Here is a 15,369-nt window from a genome sequence, read left to right as displayed (position 1 = left end):
GAGATTATTGTATTATAAGGTTCAGGATAATGGTGAGAATGAAAATGGTCAATCCTGAGTAAGAAAATTCAGTTGGTGGAAAGTAGACTTCAGTGGGGCAAGAATAGAGCTGAGATGGATAGATTGGAATGAAAGGTTGTTGAGAAAAACTGTCACTATGCAATTGGCTACCTTCAAAAGAGATGTTCAAGTATCTTTCCTCAAAAGGGAAAGGTAGGACAAACTAATCCAAAGCTTCCCTAATGACAAAGACAATAAAGAAAAAGCGTTCAACGTCAGGTAGAAAGTCTAATAGATAAGTAAGAGGAATATAGGAAGTTCAGAAGGGAGGTCAAAACAGTAATAGCGAAAGCAAATAGATAATCTGAGAAGAGACGAACAGCCACACAGAATTTGAAAGTTTATTTTTAAATAAGCATATAAATTGTAAAGTACAGGTAAAAGGAAGAGTATGGCTGTTCATAGACCCAAAAGGAAATGTACATGTGGAAGCAGGGTATGACTAAAGTGTTAAATGAATGCTTTGCATCTGACCTTACCAAAGAACTAGATGCCACTCAGACCATAGAAATATGGGAGGAAATTGTGTCACTAAAAGGGCTAAAAATGTATAATGAATGTCTTTTCGATAGACTGTGGATATTTTAAGTTGTCAAGTCACTGGAAGTGGATGAAGTAAATCCCAGGATATTGAAGGAAGAATGAGTAGAAATTGCACAGGCATTGGCCCATCTTACATAATCTTTCAGAGACCTGGGAGAGGTGCCAGAACTAAAGAGATTTGCAGACATCACACTTTTGTATCAAAACAGTTATAAGAATAACCTCAGCAATTACAGACCAGAGAGCTTCTAGGAACAATTATTCAGGATAGAATTTGGAACACGTGGAATAAAAGGGATTGATTAGGAAAGGCCCATGTGGATTTTTAACGATGTTGTGCTTAACTAACTTGTTGGAGTTGTTTTTGAAGAGGGAACAGATATTGAGGGTAATACAATTAATGTGGTGTACATGGACTTCCAAAAGACATTCAGTATAGTGTCACAAAATAGAGTTGTGAGAAAAGTAAAAGCAATAGAATAAAAGGAACAGTAGCAATGTGGACACAAATTTTGCTGAATAATATGAAATAGCGAATAATGGTCAAAGGATATTTTTCAAGTTGGGCTCACGTTTGTCATGAGGTTCTTTTGGGGTCAATATTGGAATCTTTGCTTTCCTGACAATATTAATGATCTAGATAATTATGTTCAGGTGATAATTTCACAGTTGGCAAATGATGCAAACTTACAAGCACAGTAAGTTGAGAGGAGGACAACTTAGAACTTAAAAATGACATGGATGTGTTGGTGGAGTGGGTAGATAGTGGCAAGGAGGTTCAATGCAGAGAAGTGTGAGGTAATGCAATTTGATAGGAATTATCCAAAGATACAATGGGATATTGATCAGTTGCAGACAGGGGCAGAGAAATGGCAGATGGGGTTTAATCCAGATACATGTGAGATGCCACAATTGGAAGATCAAATGTTAAGGAAAAGTATCGTTAATGGCAGGATTCTGAAGAGCATTGATATGCAAAGGGATCTGGTGTTCAAGTCCATAGCTCCCTCAAAGAGGTCACGCAAGTAGATAGGGTGGTAAAGAAGGCCTATAGTGTGCTTGCCTACATTGGTTGGGGAATTGAGTACAAGAGTCTGGATGTCACATTGCAGCTTTATAAGACTTTGGCTTGACTACACTTACAGTATTGCATTCAATTCTGGTCGCCACATTATATGAAGGACGTGGAGGCTTTGGAGAGTGTGCAGAAGAGGTTTACCCAGATGCTGCCTAGTTAGAGAGTATGAACTATAAGGAGAGGCTAGAAAAATTCAAATTTTCTTGTCTGGAGATGTGGAGGCTAATAGGACACTTGATAAGAAGTCTATAAAATTAATGGATGGAAAGATAGGGTTGACAGTCAGAATCTTTTTCCCAGAGTTGAAATGTCTGATATTCGGGGTATGCATTTAAGGTGGGATGGGGAAAGTTCAAAGGAGATGTGAGGGGCAAGTTTTTTTGCGCAGAGTGTTAGGAGTCTGGAACACTCTGCAAGGGGTGGTAGAGGCAGATACATTAGGGGTGTTTAATGGACTTTTAGATGAACACATGAATATTCGAAGAATGAAGGGATATGGACCGGGGCAGAAAGAAGGGATTAGTTTAATTTGGCACAACATTCTATGTTCTATGTTTATATAGTATCCTGGGTTTTATCAATAGGAGCATAACATTCAAAAGCAAGGAGGTTATATTGAACTTGTTTGACATCACCTAGATGTCACACTATACAAAGGATGCGAATACACTGGAAAGATTTACAAGATTAGATGAGATTACTTACAAGTGTGGAAACAGGCCCTTCGGCCCAACAAGTCCACACCGACCCGCCGAAGCACAACCCACTCATACCCCTACATTTGCCCCTTACCTAACGCTATGGGCAATTTAGCACCTGACCCGCACATCTTTGGACTGCGGGAGGAAACCCACGCAGACACGGGGAGAACATGCAAACAGTCAGTCGCCTGAGGTGGGAATTGAACCCGGGTCTCTGGCGCTATGAGGCAGCAGTGCTAACCACTGTGCCACCGTGCCGCCCATTAATAGTTCAAGGGATGAGAAACTTCAGTTATGAGGATAAATTGGAAAGATTCTCCTTCAAGAAAAGTCTAAAAAAGATCTAATAGACATTTTCAAAATCATGAGGGCATCAGATAGAGGAGAAGCTCCCCACTTGTAAAAAGATAGTGAATGAGAGGACAGAGATTTAAAGTGATTTGCAAATGACGCAGGTATGATGTGAATAAAGCTTTTACTCACAAGTGGTTTGAGTCTAAATATACTGCCTGGATCCATGATGGGGATAGTTTCAATCAAGATATTCAAGAGGGTGTTAGATGATTATTTAAATAGAAACAATGTGTATTGAGGATGGTTTTAAGTCATGATGCTCTTTTGGAAAGCTGGTGCAGATGCAGTGAGCTGAATGATTGTGTCCTATGACTTGACACTTTCTTGATTTTTGTGATAACTGAACGCTGTGTCCTTTTGATGGTAGTATTGAAACCAGTGCGGAAAGATTGATTAATCCTGTTTCTTGTAGTACCTTAACAGCACTTTTCTTGTACTTTCCAAGGTTTTCAGCTGGTTACAACTACTTTGCCAACCATAGATGATCCTCCAACAAAGAAGGAGCACACCATACGGCCATTCCACATGATTCCACAATCAGAGTTTGACGTAGCAGGAAAGAAACGATTTGTAGGTGTGTACTTCTCTTTAAATATTTTGCTAGCAGACTTGATGTCCCCTCAATTACTCAATATCATATATTCTCATTGAAATAGAAAGCTTCGACCAATTCACTGAATTTAATATCAACTTTCAGTGTTGTTCTACTATGGTTAGCATTATGATCGGATCCCACGTGAAGTTCCCCGTTCAAAGCATTAGGTTTTTGAGTGAGAAAGAATGAACTGGTTCACCTTCTCTATCCATCCACTCCCTTGGTCAATTTCAACAAGATTAATGTAAAAATGATCTGTTTCCTTGAGCTTTTAACTCTATTTAACAAATAGGGTGAGTTTATTAAACCATGAATCTGATACAAATTGTTGCTGTGTCAATGAAGGTGGGCTGCTAAACTGGACAGATTTTTGGCTTTATTTGATGCTTTCACATCACATGAGAAGGATTATTGAACTTGAGACACTGCATTCAGGTACTCAGAGTTAGAATGCTGGCCATCTTTAGCAGTTCTTTTGCTACCTTCACAGTATCTAAGCGGTTGCTGATGGATAGAAGGTCTCTTCTGCTATCTACATCACCAGGGTCTCTAGTGCTGTTTCTCAGGCTATGCTTTCTGTTCTCTTGTGCCATGTTTAGACTTCTTCCAAGTCTGACTCTTTTTCCAAGCCACTTCAAATGCCTGCCCTCAGACTTGTTTTAAGTCATGCAGGCTGTTTTTTTTGGTGCCAGCTGTGACCTTTGACTTTTTCCTGTGGTGTGCAGCCACTCAATAGTGTGTGCTTTTCTGGGTTAATTATACTGAATGATCTTCTTATCTTTTTCTCCCTTATCCAATTTTTGCCTCAAAATAATTTTACTTTATATGTCTTCGTGATTGTGATGATGGAGTTCTGCCACTCAGCTGTAAAAAGAGATTAAGTAAATTTCAATGGACCCTATTGGGTTACATAAATCACTAACCATGCTATACTACCACTATATTAAAAATGTATAGAGGTTTGAAAGATTCATGCTTGGGAAGGCCACCATTATTGGACATCCTTAGTTTCTTATGAGAAGGTGGATAGTGAACCTCTACCCTGAACTGATTACATAGATGCTCCAGCAATGTTAGTGACTGAGGAGTTCTAGGATATAAGTATATCTCCAATTTCAACTTTCCAAATCACAACTTTCCAAATCACAACTTTCCATTGGAAGTCTGGACAATCCTTAACCACTTGTGGATGGTCCAAAGAAGATGCGACCATTTGCTCAACAAGTAGAATATAAGGAACAGTTCAAATTGGGATTGTGGTAATCCATGCCAGACCATCACCCACCAATTGAGTTTCTGTGTGGAGAGACCCATTCCTGCAGGCTCTACAATCATTCACATTCCATTAGGTGTAGTTCTTGAATGGATTATTAACCACAACAAACAATAACTAATTTGCTAGCCATAAAAAAGTATGTGAATTTTATGTGAAGTTGCACTTGATTCCTGAGACTCACCACCTTCCTTAAAAATACCATCAGAAAGATGTTTTTATTTATCTAGATTATGTTTTCATCAAAGACCATAAATCCATCAGGTGTCAAGATAGATTTATCATTATAAGGGCCTTGCTGAATAAAAGACATATTGTCCAAGTTTTCCATGTATTCATCTGGATAGAATTTCAAGAATAAGAAGTCAATTTTTTATTCCTTACAATTTTGTTCTGTTGAGTGCAAAATAAAAAGCTTTATCAGTATGTCTCTTCAGCATTACTCAAACTCTGTTCTACCAAGTGACTAATTAAAAAGGCAGTAGTCCTAAATACAGTTTAGCAAGCTTTTAAGTCTGTAGTTTTCTAGGTACAATGTTAGGTTTTTAATAGTGAGAAATGAAGTTGTCTAAATATTTTCAATGCTTTGACCTGTTACAGCTCCTCATGTCGATTACATCAGCAAAGATCCAACAGCACCATGTTCGTTGACAGAAGCACTAGAGCACTTTCAAGTGGATTCACTGGTGGACATTATTCCAAAAGACTTGAAGGATAACACCCTACCTCCTGAGCAAGCTCCACGCAACATTACTATTGTTGCTGTTGAAGGTTGCCATTCCTTTGTAATCCTTGACTGGGCAAAACCTTTGAAGAATGAATTTGTAACAGGTAGAGATTAACAGTTCTATATTAATTTATTTCATATTTGTTCTTGTAAATGTAATATTTATTTCCCATCTCAAATTTCTTTGGGTCAGCCATTTGGAGTAAGAAAGATGTTGTATGTGGCCTCAATCATATGGTCATAGCAGAGATATCTTTCATGAAAAGACCACTGTAATAACAGCTCGCATTTGCACAGCAAATTTAGTCCCAAAGTGCTTCACAGGCAAGATCAGCCAAAAGGTTTAAATTGGCCCACATGAGATATTAGAAAGACAGAGTGATAAAGAGATCAGCAGCTTAAAGATAGAACTTCACAGCTTATTGCCGAAATAACTGGAGACATTGCAGCCAATAATGAGCAATTAAAATCAATGGTGCACAAAAAAGCTAGAATTTGAGGAGGCTAGACATTTATATAATTTATATAAATTATATCGTTTATATAATTTATTATCTCTGTTTGTAAATGGCTGACTCCCTTATTTCTAGACATTGATAACCATTTAAAGAATTTCCCATGAAAGGAAATATCCTTTCATCATCTACCCTGTCAAGATTGTTCCATTTCAATCAAGTTGCCTTTGACTCTTCTAACCCCTAGTGGATACAAACCTAGCCTGTCTAATCTTCACTCATAAGACAACTGCCCATCCCGTTTGATTAATCTAATTAACCTTCTCCAAATTGCTTCCAACGCATTTACATCCTTAAGTGATACTGTACGCAGCACTCACAGGTGGTCTCACAAGTGCCCTGTACAACTAAACATAATCTCCTATTTTTGTATTTATTTCCCCTTGTGGTATATAACAACTTTCCATTAACTTTTCCTAATTACTTGCTGTATCTGCGTATTAGCCTTTCATGATTCATGCACTCGGACATCAAGATCCCTTTGCATCTCAGCTCAGCAAGCTCTCAACAGTTCAATATATGCATTTATGTTTGTCCTACAAAAAAATAGATAATTTTATATTTTCTTGCATACTATATTTGCAGGATCTTTGCCTGTCACTTAACCTATCTTTTTGTAGCCACCTTATGGTTTTTCACAACTTGCCTTTTTGCTGTATTTGTGTCATCAACAAATGTAACAGCCATACTTTCCATCACTTCCTCTAGTCGTTTTTCTGCACTGAAACCGTTGAGGTCCCAGCATCAATATCTATGGCACACCACTCATTACACCCTGTCAACATGAAAGACCCACTTTTGTCTCCTCTGCCTTGTGTTGGCCAGCCATTCTTTTACCCATTCCTGATGAAGGGCTCCTGCCGGAAACATCAATTTTCCTGCTCCTCAGGTGCTGCCTGACCTCCTGTGCATTTCCAGCATCACTCTAATCTTGGCTCTAATGACAGCATCTGCAGTCCTCAATTTCACCTAATCTTTTATCCGTGTTAACATGCTACCCGTACACCACGAAGTTTCAATATCTGCAACAACCTTTGATGTGATACTTTATCAAATGACTTTTGAATACTTTTCAATACAGTACATCCTCAGTTTGCCCTTCATCCACAGCATGTTACTTCCTCAAAGAACTCCAATAGATTGGGGAAACATGATTTCACTTTCATGTTACCATGTTGAATCCTTCTAATTACCTTGAATAAAAAGTGCCCTGCTTTTGCTTCTTTCATAATAGCTTAACACCTGTGGTTGCTATGTTACTTGAGAAGATTCTGAGGGATTAAGATATACATGCATTTGGGAAGACAGGGTTTGATTAGGAGTAGTCAGCATGGCTTTTTGCTTGCAAGATCATGCCTCACAAATTTGTTAGATTTCTTTGATGAAGTGACCAGGGAGGTTGATGAGGGCAAGACGGGTAGATGTAGTCTTTATGGATTTCAGTAAGGCCTTTGGTGAGGTTCCACATAGTAAACTACTCTGGAAGATTAAATCCCATGGAATCCACGGGCAGATAGCAAATTGGATACAAATGGATACAAAACTGGCTTCACATAGGAAGCAGGGTATAATAATTGAAGAATGCTTGTCAGACTGGAGGCCTGTGATTATTGGTGTACCTCAGGGGTTGGTGCTGGGTCCATTGCTGTTTGTAATCTATTTCAATGATTTGGATGAGAATGCACAAAATTGTGAGAAACAAAGCTCAGTCACTTAAATAATTTCAGTCCGAGACAAGATCTGAAGCAATCAGTATGCAAGCGTGGTGCCTAAAATACACGCAGAGTTTAGCAAGTACATATCTTATATAGGATTCACTACTCCAAACCCGGTGCCCATTACTTTTGTTTATCTCTTGCCTTATCCGGCCTTGTGCATAATTAAGTACAAGTTTACTTGGCCATTTCACCACATCCTGCTGTGGTCCATTGTTAGGTATATCCTCCTTCACTGCCATCTATTTCCCTTACTTGTGACATTTCCTCCCATTCCTCAACCATATTGAACCTTATGACCTTTTAATTTTTTTTTTGTTTTTGCAGAAGTGGGAAACAGATGTTTATAACTACCGTTTGTACAAGCATATCTGGCTTAATCTACATCCTCACAGCACCTTATCTATTTGTCTGTAACATCTACCATTGTTTGCAGGCACGTTTCGTTCTTGTATGCACATTTTAGCTAATACAAAAACAATTATATATTTCCTTCACATGGTTTTCATTCTTGTTGACTCAGCTCTTGGTTGAAACAATTATATACTGGTGTGAGTTCATTTACCTTGCATAAGTAATTATGATTGCAGATGTAACGCTACTTTACCTATATCCCACAAAATGTACAAGACATGATAGCTAAGTTTACAGTTAGCATATCAACAGTGAGGAAGGTTATTGGAAATTGCAGCAGGACCTTGATCAGCTGAGGAAGTGGGCTAAGAAATGGCAAATGGCGTTTATTATAGATAAGAGTGAGGCTTGCATTTTGGAAAGTCAAATCAAGGTAGGAGTTTCATGGTGAATAATGGGGCCTTAAGGAGTGCAGTGGAACAGAATGACCTTGAAATTCAGGTGCACGGTTGTCTGAAAGTGGAGTCACAGGCAGACAAGGCAGTGAAGAAGGCTTTTGGCCCACTGGCTTTCATCAGTCAGGGCATGGATTATGGAAGTTGGGAAGTTATGTTGCAGTTATAGAGGGCGTTGCTGAGGCCGCATTTGGAGTGCTGTGTTCCGTTTTGCTATAGGAAGGATGTTATTAAACTGGAAAGAGTGCAGAAGAAATTTACAAGGATGTTGCCAGGACTGAAAGGTCTGAGTTAAAGGGAAAGTTTGGACAAGCTAGAACTTCTGCGTTTATAGCGTAGGAGACTGAGGGGTATCTTATAGAAGTGTATAAGGTCATGACAGATATAAGTAGAGTAAGTGTACTTACACCCTCTCTCAGGTGTCTTCTTCCTTAGACTTCAAATGTATCATAATCCTGGAGTTTGTCCACCTGCTGCCCCAACAACTCCCCTACCTACCTCCGAAACACCACAACCCTTAAAACCTCAGTAACCCTCATAAATTTTCCTAATCATGGACTTTATGCTATTCCCTCCTCCTGTAGATTGCTCTCTCCCCTATCCTGGCTGCCCTGTTCTCCAGGTAACATGGATCAACTCTCCAAATGACAGGACATCGATTTGGCCACATTTAGAATACTGCATTAAATTTTGGTCTCCCAGCTATAGGAAATATGTTGTTAAACTTAACAGGTTCGGAAAAGATTTACAAGCATGTTGCCAGTGTTGGAATGTTTGAGCTACGGGGAGAGGCTGAATAAGCTGGGGCTATTTTCCCTGGAGCATTGGAGGATGTGGGCTAATATTTATAGAGGTTTATAAAATCATGAGGAGCATGGATAAGGTGAATAGGCAAGGTCTTTTGCCTGGGATGGGAGAATCCAAAATTAGAGGGATTGATTTGAGATGAGAAGGGAATGATTTAAAAGGGTCCTAAGGGGCAACTTTTTTGTGTAGTGTGAGTATGGAATGAGCACCAGAGGAAGTGGTGGAGGCTGTTATATTTACAACATTTAAAAGGCATCTGGATTGGTATATGAATTGGAAGGGATTATAGGGATATCAGCCAAATCCTGGCAAATAGGACTCGATTAATTTAGGATATCTGGCAGGCATGGACGAATTGGACTGAAGGGTCTGGTTCTGTGCTGTACATCTCTATGACTCTCTGACTCTACGACTGGAAGCAAAGATTGTGATCAAACTAGTGTTGGTTCGAAGGAGCGAACAGTGGCATTACATGCACCTAGTGAAGCTCAACCTCCATAGTACATAGGGAATTCTGACTTCATAGAATCATAGAATCTCTACAGTGCAGATATAGTCAATTTGGCCCATTGTATCTGCACTGACTCTCCTATGAGCATCCTACTCAGATCCAGCTTCCCACACTATCCTGTAATCCCACATACCATGACTAAGTTACCTGAACTGTACTGCAGAGCAATTTAGCATGGCCAATCTCCATGCGCATATACATCTTTATACTGTGGAAGGAAACCAGAGAACCCAGCAGAAACCCATGCATACACAAGGAGAATGTACAAACTCCACACAGTCACCCAGGGCTGGAATTGAGCCCAGGTGCCAGCATTGTGGGGCAGCAGTGTGAACAACTGTGCTGTCCCAGGGTCCCTCAAACATTATCATCAGTCCCTGCTTCTAGCAGGTAAGGTATGTTAAAAATATAGCATATCCTTTTTCTCATTTGTGGAATCTGAAATTAGGAAAGATTTTGTCAAGTTAAACAATGTCATTGGCAATTTTTAAACATTTTTAGAAAGTAACTTAATCACATTATGCTATTAATCTAACAAACAGTTGAAAATACTTCACTGGAACCGTTAGACACTGATCCACCATGGAAGATGTTGAGCTGGATTTCATTTGTGAGATGGATAGGCAATGTACACACTGCTTGGCCTTCGCTGTTCTAACCTGTTATTACAAGAGTCAGCCAGCAGCTGACACACCTAAAAGAAACCCACCTGCAGTGGAAATCTGCTGTGAATGGACAAGCCAAACAGGTGGATCATGGGAATTCCACCCATCATTGGAAGAAGGTTCATGCCCTCAAGAAATCTTGGCCAATCAGATTAGCTGTTATCTCCAAAGATCACTTCTGAGACTACAAGCAGGCACTTAGAAAAACTTCTGTGCTGGAGGCTCAGTAGATCACAGGTTTTTTTTGGGCAGGGCAAATCTGGCAACCCAGAGAGGAGGCAAGATGTTGAGGGTGGGTTTTGGAGGCCAGGTAGAGGAATAATGGAGAGTGGGGAAGCATCTTGGAGCAGGGCATGACCCCAGTGCGCATAAAGGCATCCCGTGAAAGGCATCCTTCTGCTTCCTTACCACTTCTTTATCTCTTCAGTTTAGAACAGTGTCTGTCCATAAAAACTATCCAAGACAAAGCTGCCGACTTGATTGACACTCAATATAACACCTTCAGCATGCATTCCCTCCACTGCTTATACACATAGGGGCAGCAGTGAGTACTGTCTGCAAGATGCACTGCAAAAACTATCCAAGGTTCCTTTGACACAAACTTCTAAACCCATAAACTCTAACAGCACTGTGGGTGTACCTATACCAGATGGTTGAAGAAGGCAGCTCACCAGTTGGGTTGGCAGCAATCTCTATTGACCATCGATAATTTCTTTTAAAAAAAGTGAGTGGGCTGTTTATTGCAATACCCACCCACATACGCATTAAGGAGGTCAGCCAAGGGGTGGTGAGTTAGTCACCATTTGTATTTTAGACACTCAAACCAGACACATACTTGCTGGAGTGGAAGAAGCTATTAAATCGTATGGTGGCTCAGTGATTAGCACTGCTGCCTCACAGCACCAGGATCCCAGGTTTGATTCCAGTCTCTGGCGTCTGTCTGTGTGGAGTTTGCACGTTCTCCCCGTGTCTGCATGAGTTTCCTCCAGGTGCTTCGGTTTCCTCCCACAGTCCAAAGACGTGCAGGTCAGGTGAATTGACTATGCTAAATTGCCCATTGTGTTAGGTGCACTAGTCAAAGGGAAATGGGTCTGGGTGGGTTACTCTTTGGAGGGCCTGTTTCCACACTGTAGGGAATCTAATCTAAATCATGCACATTAAATCAGATTATTGATTAGATTCCCTACAGTGTGGAAACACGCCCTTCAGCCCAATAAGTCCACACATCCCTCCGAAGGGTAACCCACCCAGACCCATTTCCCTCTAACTAATGTATCTAACACTATGGGCAATTTAACACGGCCAATTCACCTGACCTGCATGTCTTTGGATTGTGGGAGGAAACCCACGCAGACATGGGGAGAATGTGCAAACTTCACACAGACAATCGTCCGTGGCTGGAATCGAACCCGCATCCCTGGCGTTATGGTAACCACTGAGCCACCGTGCTGTCCCTCGGTGATATAAGGTGAGTAGAGGTAGTTTTTAAAGAATGTCTTAAAGGGGAGATGTTATTTGGAGAAGTTTAGGACATTGATGCAATTATCCACAATAATCTTTATGAATTACAAGTGATTCCTTCATGCATGAACACGCATTTTGGAGGAAATGCAAAAAGAAATTTGAACCTCTAAATAAAAATAGATTAAAACTTCTGATCACAAATGGAAAGTGAGGCTTTTGGTAGGAAATCTGTTTGAATTTACTTCTCTTAATTTCAATTGCAGGTTACCTTGTCTATAGTGCTTCTTATGATGATATCTTGCAGAATAAGTGGTCTACAAAGCCAGCAACAGCCAGCACGCACCTACCTATTGAAAACCTGAAGCCAAATACAAGGTATGTTAGACCATATCATGTAGCTAATTGAAAACATCATTATGTACAGTTTTGATAACTTTCCCTTTTATATTAGACACACTCTCAGTGGTTGATTGTATAGATCATTCTATGCAAGTGCTGGTTATGCTCTGTACAAGCCTTCTGCTACTCTACTTAACCTGATTTAACTTAATCTCATTTTACTCTTGGGCTTTGACGAGATAAAATGCACATATTGCTCAAGGTTTTTTTGTTGTTCTCACTAAATGGGTGATGCTAGCAGATTGTTTTCTTGCCCCGACTCAGTTAGCCTGAGTTGTCACTTTGAGTCACTGCAATCCTTTATGTGAAAGTTCTCCCACAATGGTGTTACATCAGCAATTTCAAGTTTAATGCAAATGCACTGCATGTCCTGATGCAACACTTGGAAGTGTGATCAATAAGTTAAACAAATACTTTTCTCAGACTTTTTATGGCTTGAGTGACTTGCTATGCCACCTAAGGCGGCACTTAGGGATAGACTATGGTTAGATTAGACCAGATAAATTAAAGATGGTTTTCTGAAGACAATTCTCCACAACTCTGCCCCCACGCCAATCTCCAACATAGAAACATTTTCAATGTATAGCGTAATGAGCATATGAGTCTACAATTCACGAGGACAAAAGACCCTATACCCATCATGTGCAAGACCGACGTAATTTATAAGATTTCATGCAAAGCCTGCACGAAACACTCTATAGGGCAAACAGGCAGACAACTAGCAATCCATATCAACTAGGCACTAAATGCCATAATCAGCTGTCCCTAGTAGCCGTACACACAGATGACAGGGACCAAACATTCGACTGGGACAACACAACAATCATAGGACAGGCTAAACAGAGGACAGTCAGAGAATTCCTAGGGGCATGGCACTCATCCATGCACTCCATCAACAAACGCAAAGACCTAAACCCAATATCCTGGCCACTAAAATGAACAACTGGGACCAGCAACCAGAAGCAGAAGGAATGGAACCAAATAAATTCCAGAAGAAACAGTACAGCAGCACTTCCCAGGAAGCTGAAAAGCACTGAGGATGTCACCTGGACAGGGGATGAAATGTCTGTAAATCAACTTCCCAGCTTGGTGAACAAACCCCACAACCACGACAGTACATTGACTGACTAGCGTGTTCAGAGCCAGTCCTGAGAATGGGGAGACTTTCTAAATCTCCTGGTTGGATCTGTCAGCCAGGGCCCCTTGATTGGCCCAAGTGAACAACACCAATGTGGGATCTCAAACTCAACAACATCCACCTGGCCCTTGTTCCAATCATTACAGAATTCTGTATACTTCTGAACAGCAATATCCTGAATTTGAAAGTAAGCTCCTCCATGCTGAGAGCAAAATAAACAAGGTAAGGTTCTGAGTGGGGATGGGAGATGGAAGTCAGGCTGCTGCAATGTTTCAATGAAGCACAATACAGATTCAAGGAGCAACACGTCTGTTTTTACTTGGTCACTCAGTTTCTGCTTACATCTCTAGGACTCAATATTGAATTCCACAATTTAACAAACTGACCATATAAGGTCTGTCCTCCATTTTCCTTAAATTCTTTTCCCCCCAATCTCTCTCTTCTCAACAGTCTTATTTGTGTCTTCATTGCTTTGCTATCAGCAAAGAAGACCCATTTTCTCACTTTCACACCTATTTTACATCTCTCTCTTTCATCACAGTTAGCAGGTGCTCTGACCTTTGCACTGGGCTTGCCTATCAGTTTCCCCCACTTCTCCCCTTTTGTCAAAAGTATATAAAAAAACATTTTCCAACCATTTTTAGTTCTGAACAATAGTTGGGTTAGATGTGAAATGTTAACTCTATTTCTCTTTCTCACAGAATGATATAAGACTTGCTGAGTTTCTCCAGTATTTTCTGTAATTGTTTTAAATTTTCAGCATTCAGTATTTTGCTTTTATATATTAATTTCAGTTGATCAGAGGAACTTCACTTTCGAAAGTGCAAATGGAGAAAAATGGAGGACAGACATCATGCAGTCAGTCCTTCCATTTTGGGGAGGTCATGGCCTAATGGCCTTATAATACAGGAACATAGTTAATAGTCTGGGGATCCAGGTTTGAGTAATGGAATTTAAAACCTGGATTTAAGAATCTAATGATGACCATTAAACCACTGTTAATTGTCGGAAAAACCCATCTGATTCACTAATGTCCTTCAGGGAAGGAAATATGCTATTCACACTTGGCTTACATGTGACTCCAGACACACAGCAATGTAGTTGACTCTCAACTGCCACTAATTTGTATCAATTGCTACAAAGCCTCAACAAAGACACAAAACCGGACAGACTACCTGATGCCAGAAATTGGCAGAAACAGTCCTGTTGACCCTGCTAGGTCCTTGTTATTAACATTTTGGGGGCTAGTGCCAGTGGGAGAACTGTCTCATAGACTACTCAAGCAATAGCCTCATACAGTCATACTCAGTGAATCATACCTTACAGACAATGTCTCAGGCACCACTATCACCACCATTGATATGGCCTGTCCCACTGACAGGATAGATGCAGCAGAAGTGGCACAACAGTAAGTATACAGTCAGGAACAAGTTGCCCAGGGAGTCGTCAACAGTGAGTCTAGGCTTCATGATATCAGGTCCCTGGCATCAGGTTAAACATGCAAGGAAACCTCCTCCTGATTACTACGAACTGTTGTCTCTCTGCTGATGTACCAGTACTCCTCCATGTTGAACCACACTTGGACGAAGCATTGAGGGTTGGCAAGGGGCAGCACGCTGGGTGAGGTATGTCAATGTCCACCACCAAGCATGACTCAGCAGCAGCACTACTGATCAGACTGATCAAGTGCTAAAGGACATAGCTGCTAGACTGGGTCTGCAGCAGGTAGTGAGGGAACCAACAAGAGAGGAAAACATATTTGATCTCATTGTAATGACGGTACGGTGACACAGTGGTCAGCACTGCTGCCTCACAGTGCCAGGGACTCGGGTTCAATTCCAGTCTTGGGCACCTGTCTGTGTGGAGTTTACACATGCTCCCCGTGTCAGTGTGGGTTTCCTCTAGGTGCCCCTGTTTCCTCCTACAATCCAAAGATGTGCAGATTAGGTGAATTGGCCATTCTAAATTGCCCATAGTGTAGGTTAGGGGCATTAGTCAGGAATAAATGTAGAGTG

At 40.6% G+C, this 15,369-nt stretch overlaps 1 protein-coding gene across 1 annotated transcript in view; it reads left to right on the top strand.

Moving 5' to 3' along the window:
• fndc1 (fibronectin type III domain containing 1) overlaps positions 1 to 15,369 on the top strand; it is a 364,919-nt gene that overhangs the window by 293,184 nt on the left and 56,366 nt on the right. The window contains exons 15-17 of the mRNA XM_060831599.1: positions 3,182 to 3,310; positions 5,205 to 5,435; positions 12,081 to 12,192. Of these exons, the coding sequence (XP_060687582.1) occupies positions 3,182 to 3,310; positions 5,205 to 5,435; positions 12,081 to 12,192 (472 nt within the window). The remainder of the gene's footprint in view (positions 1 to 3,181; positions 3,311 to 5,204; positions 5,436 to 12,080; positions 12,193 to 15,369) is intronic.

Source organism: Hemiscyllium ocellatum, chromosome 10 (assembly GCF_020745735.1).
Source record: "Hemiscyllium ocellatum isolate sHemOce1 chromosome 10, sHemOce1.pat.X.cur, whole genome shotgun sequence".
Taxonomy (NCBI): Eukaryota; Metazoa; Chordata; class Chondrichthyes; order Orectolobiformes; family Hemiscylliidae; genus Hemiscyllium; species Hemiscyllium ocellatum.
This window is presented reverse-complemented; position numbering and strand designations above follow the sequence as displayed.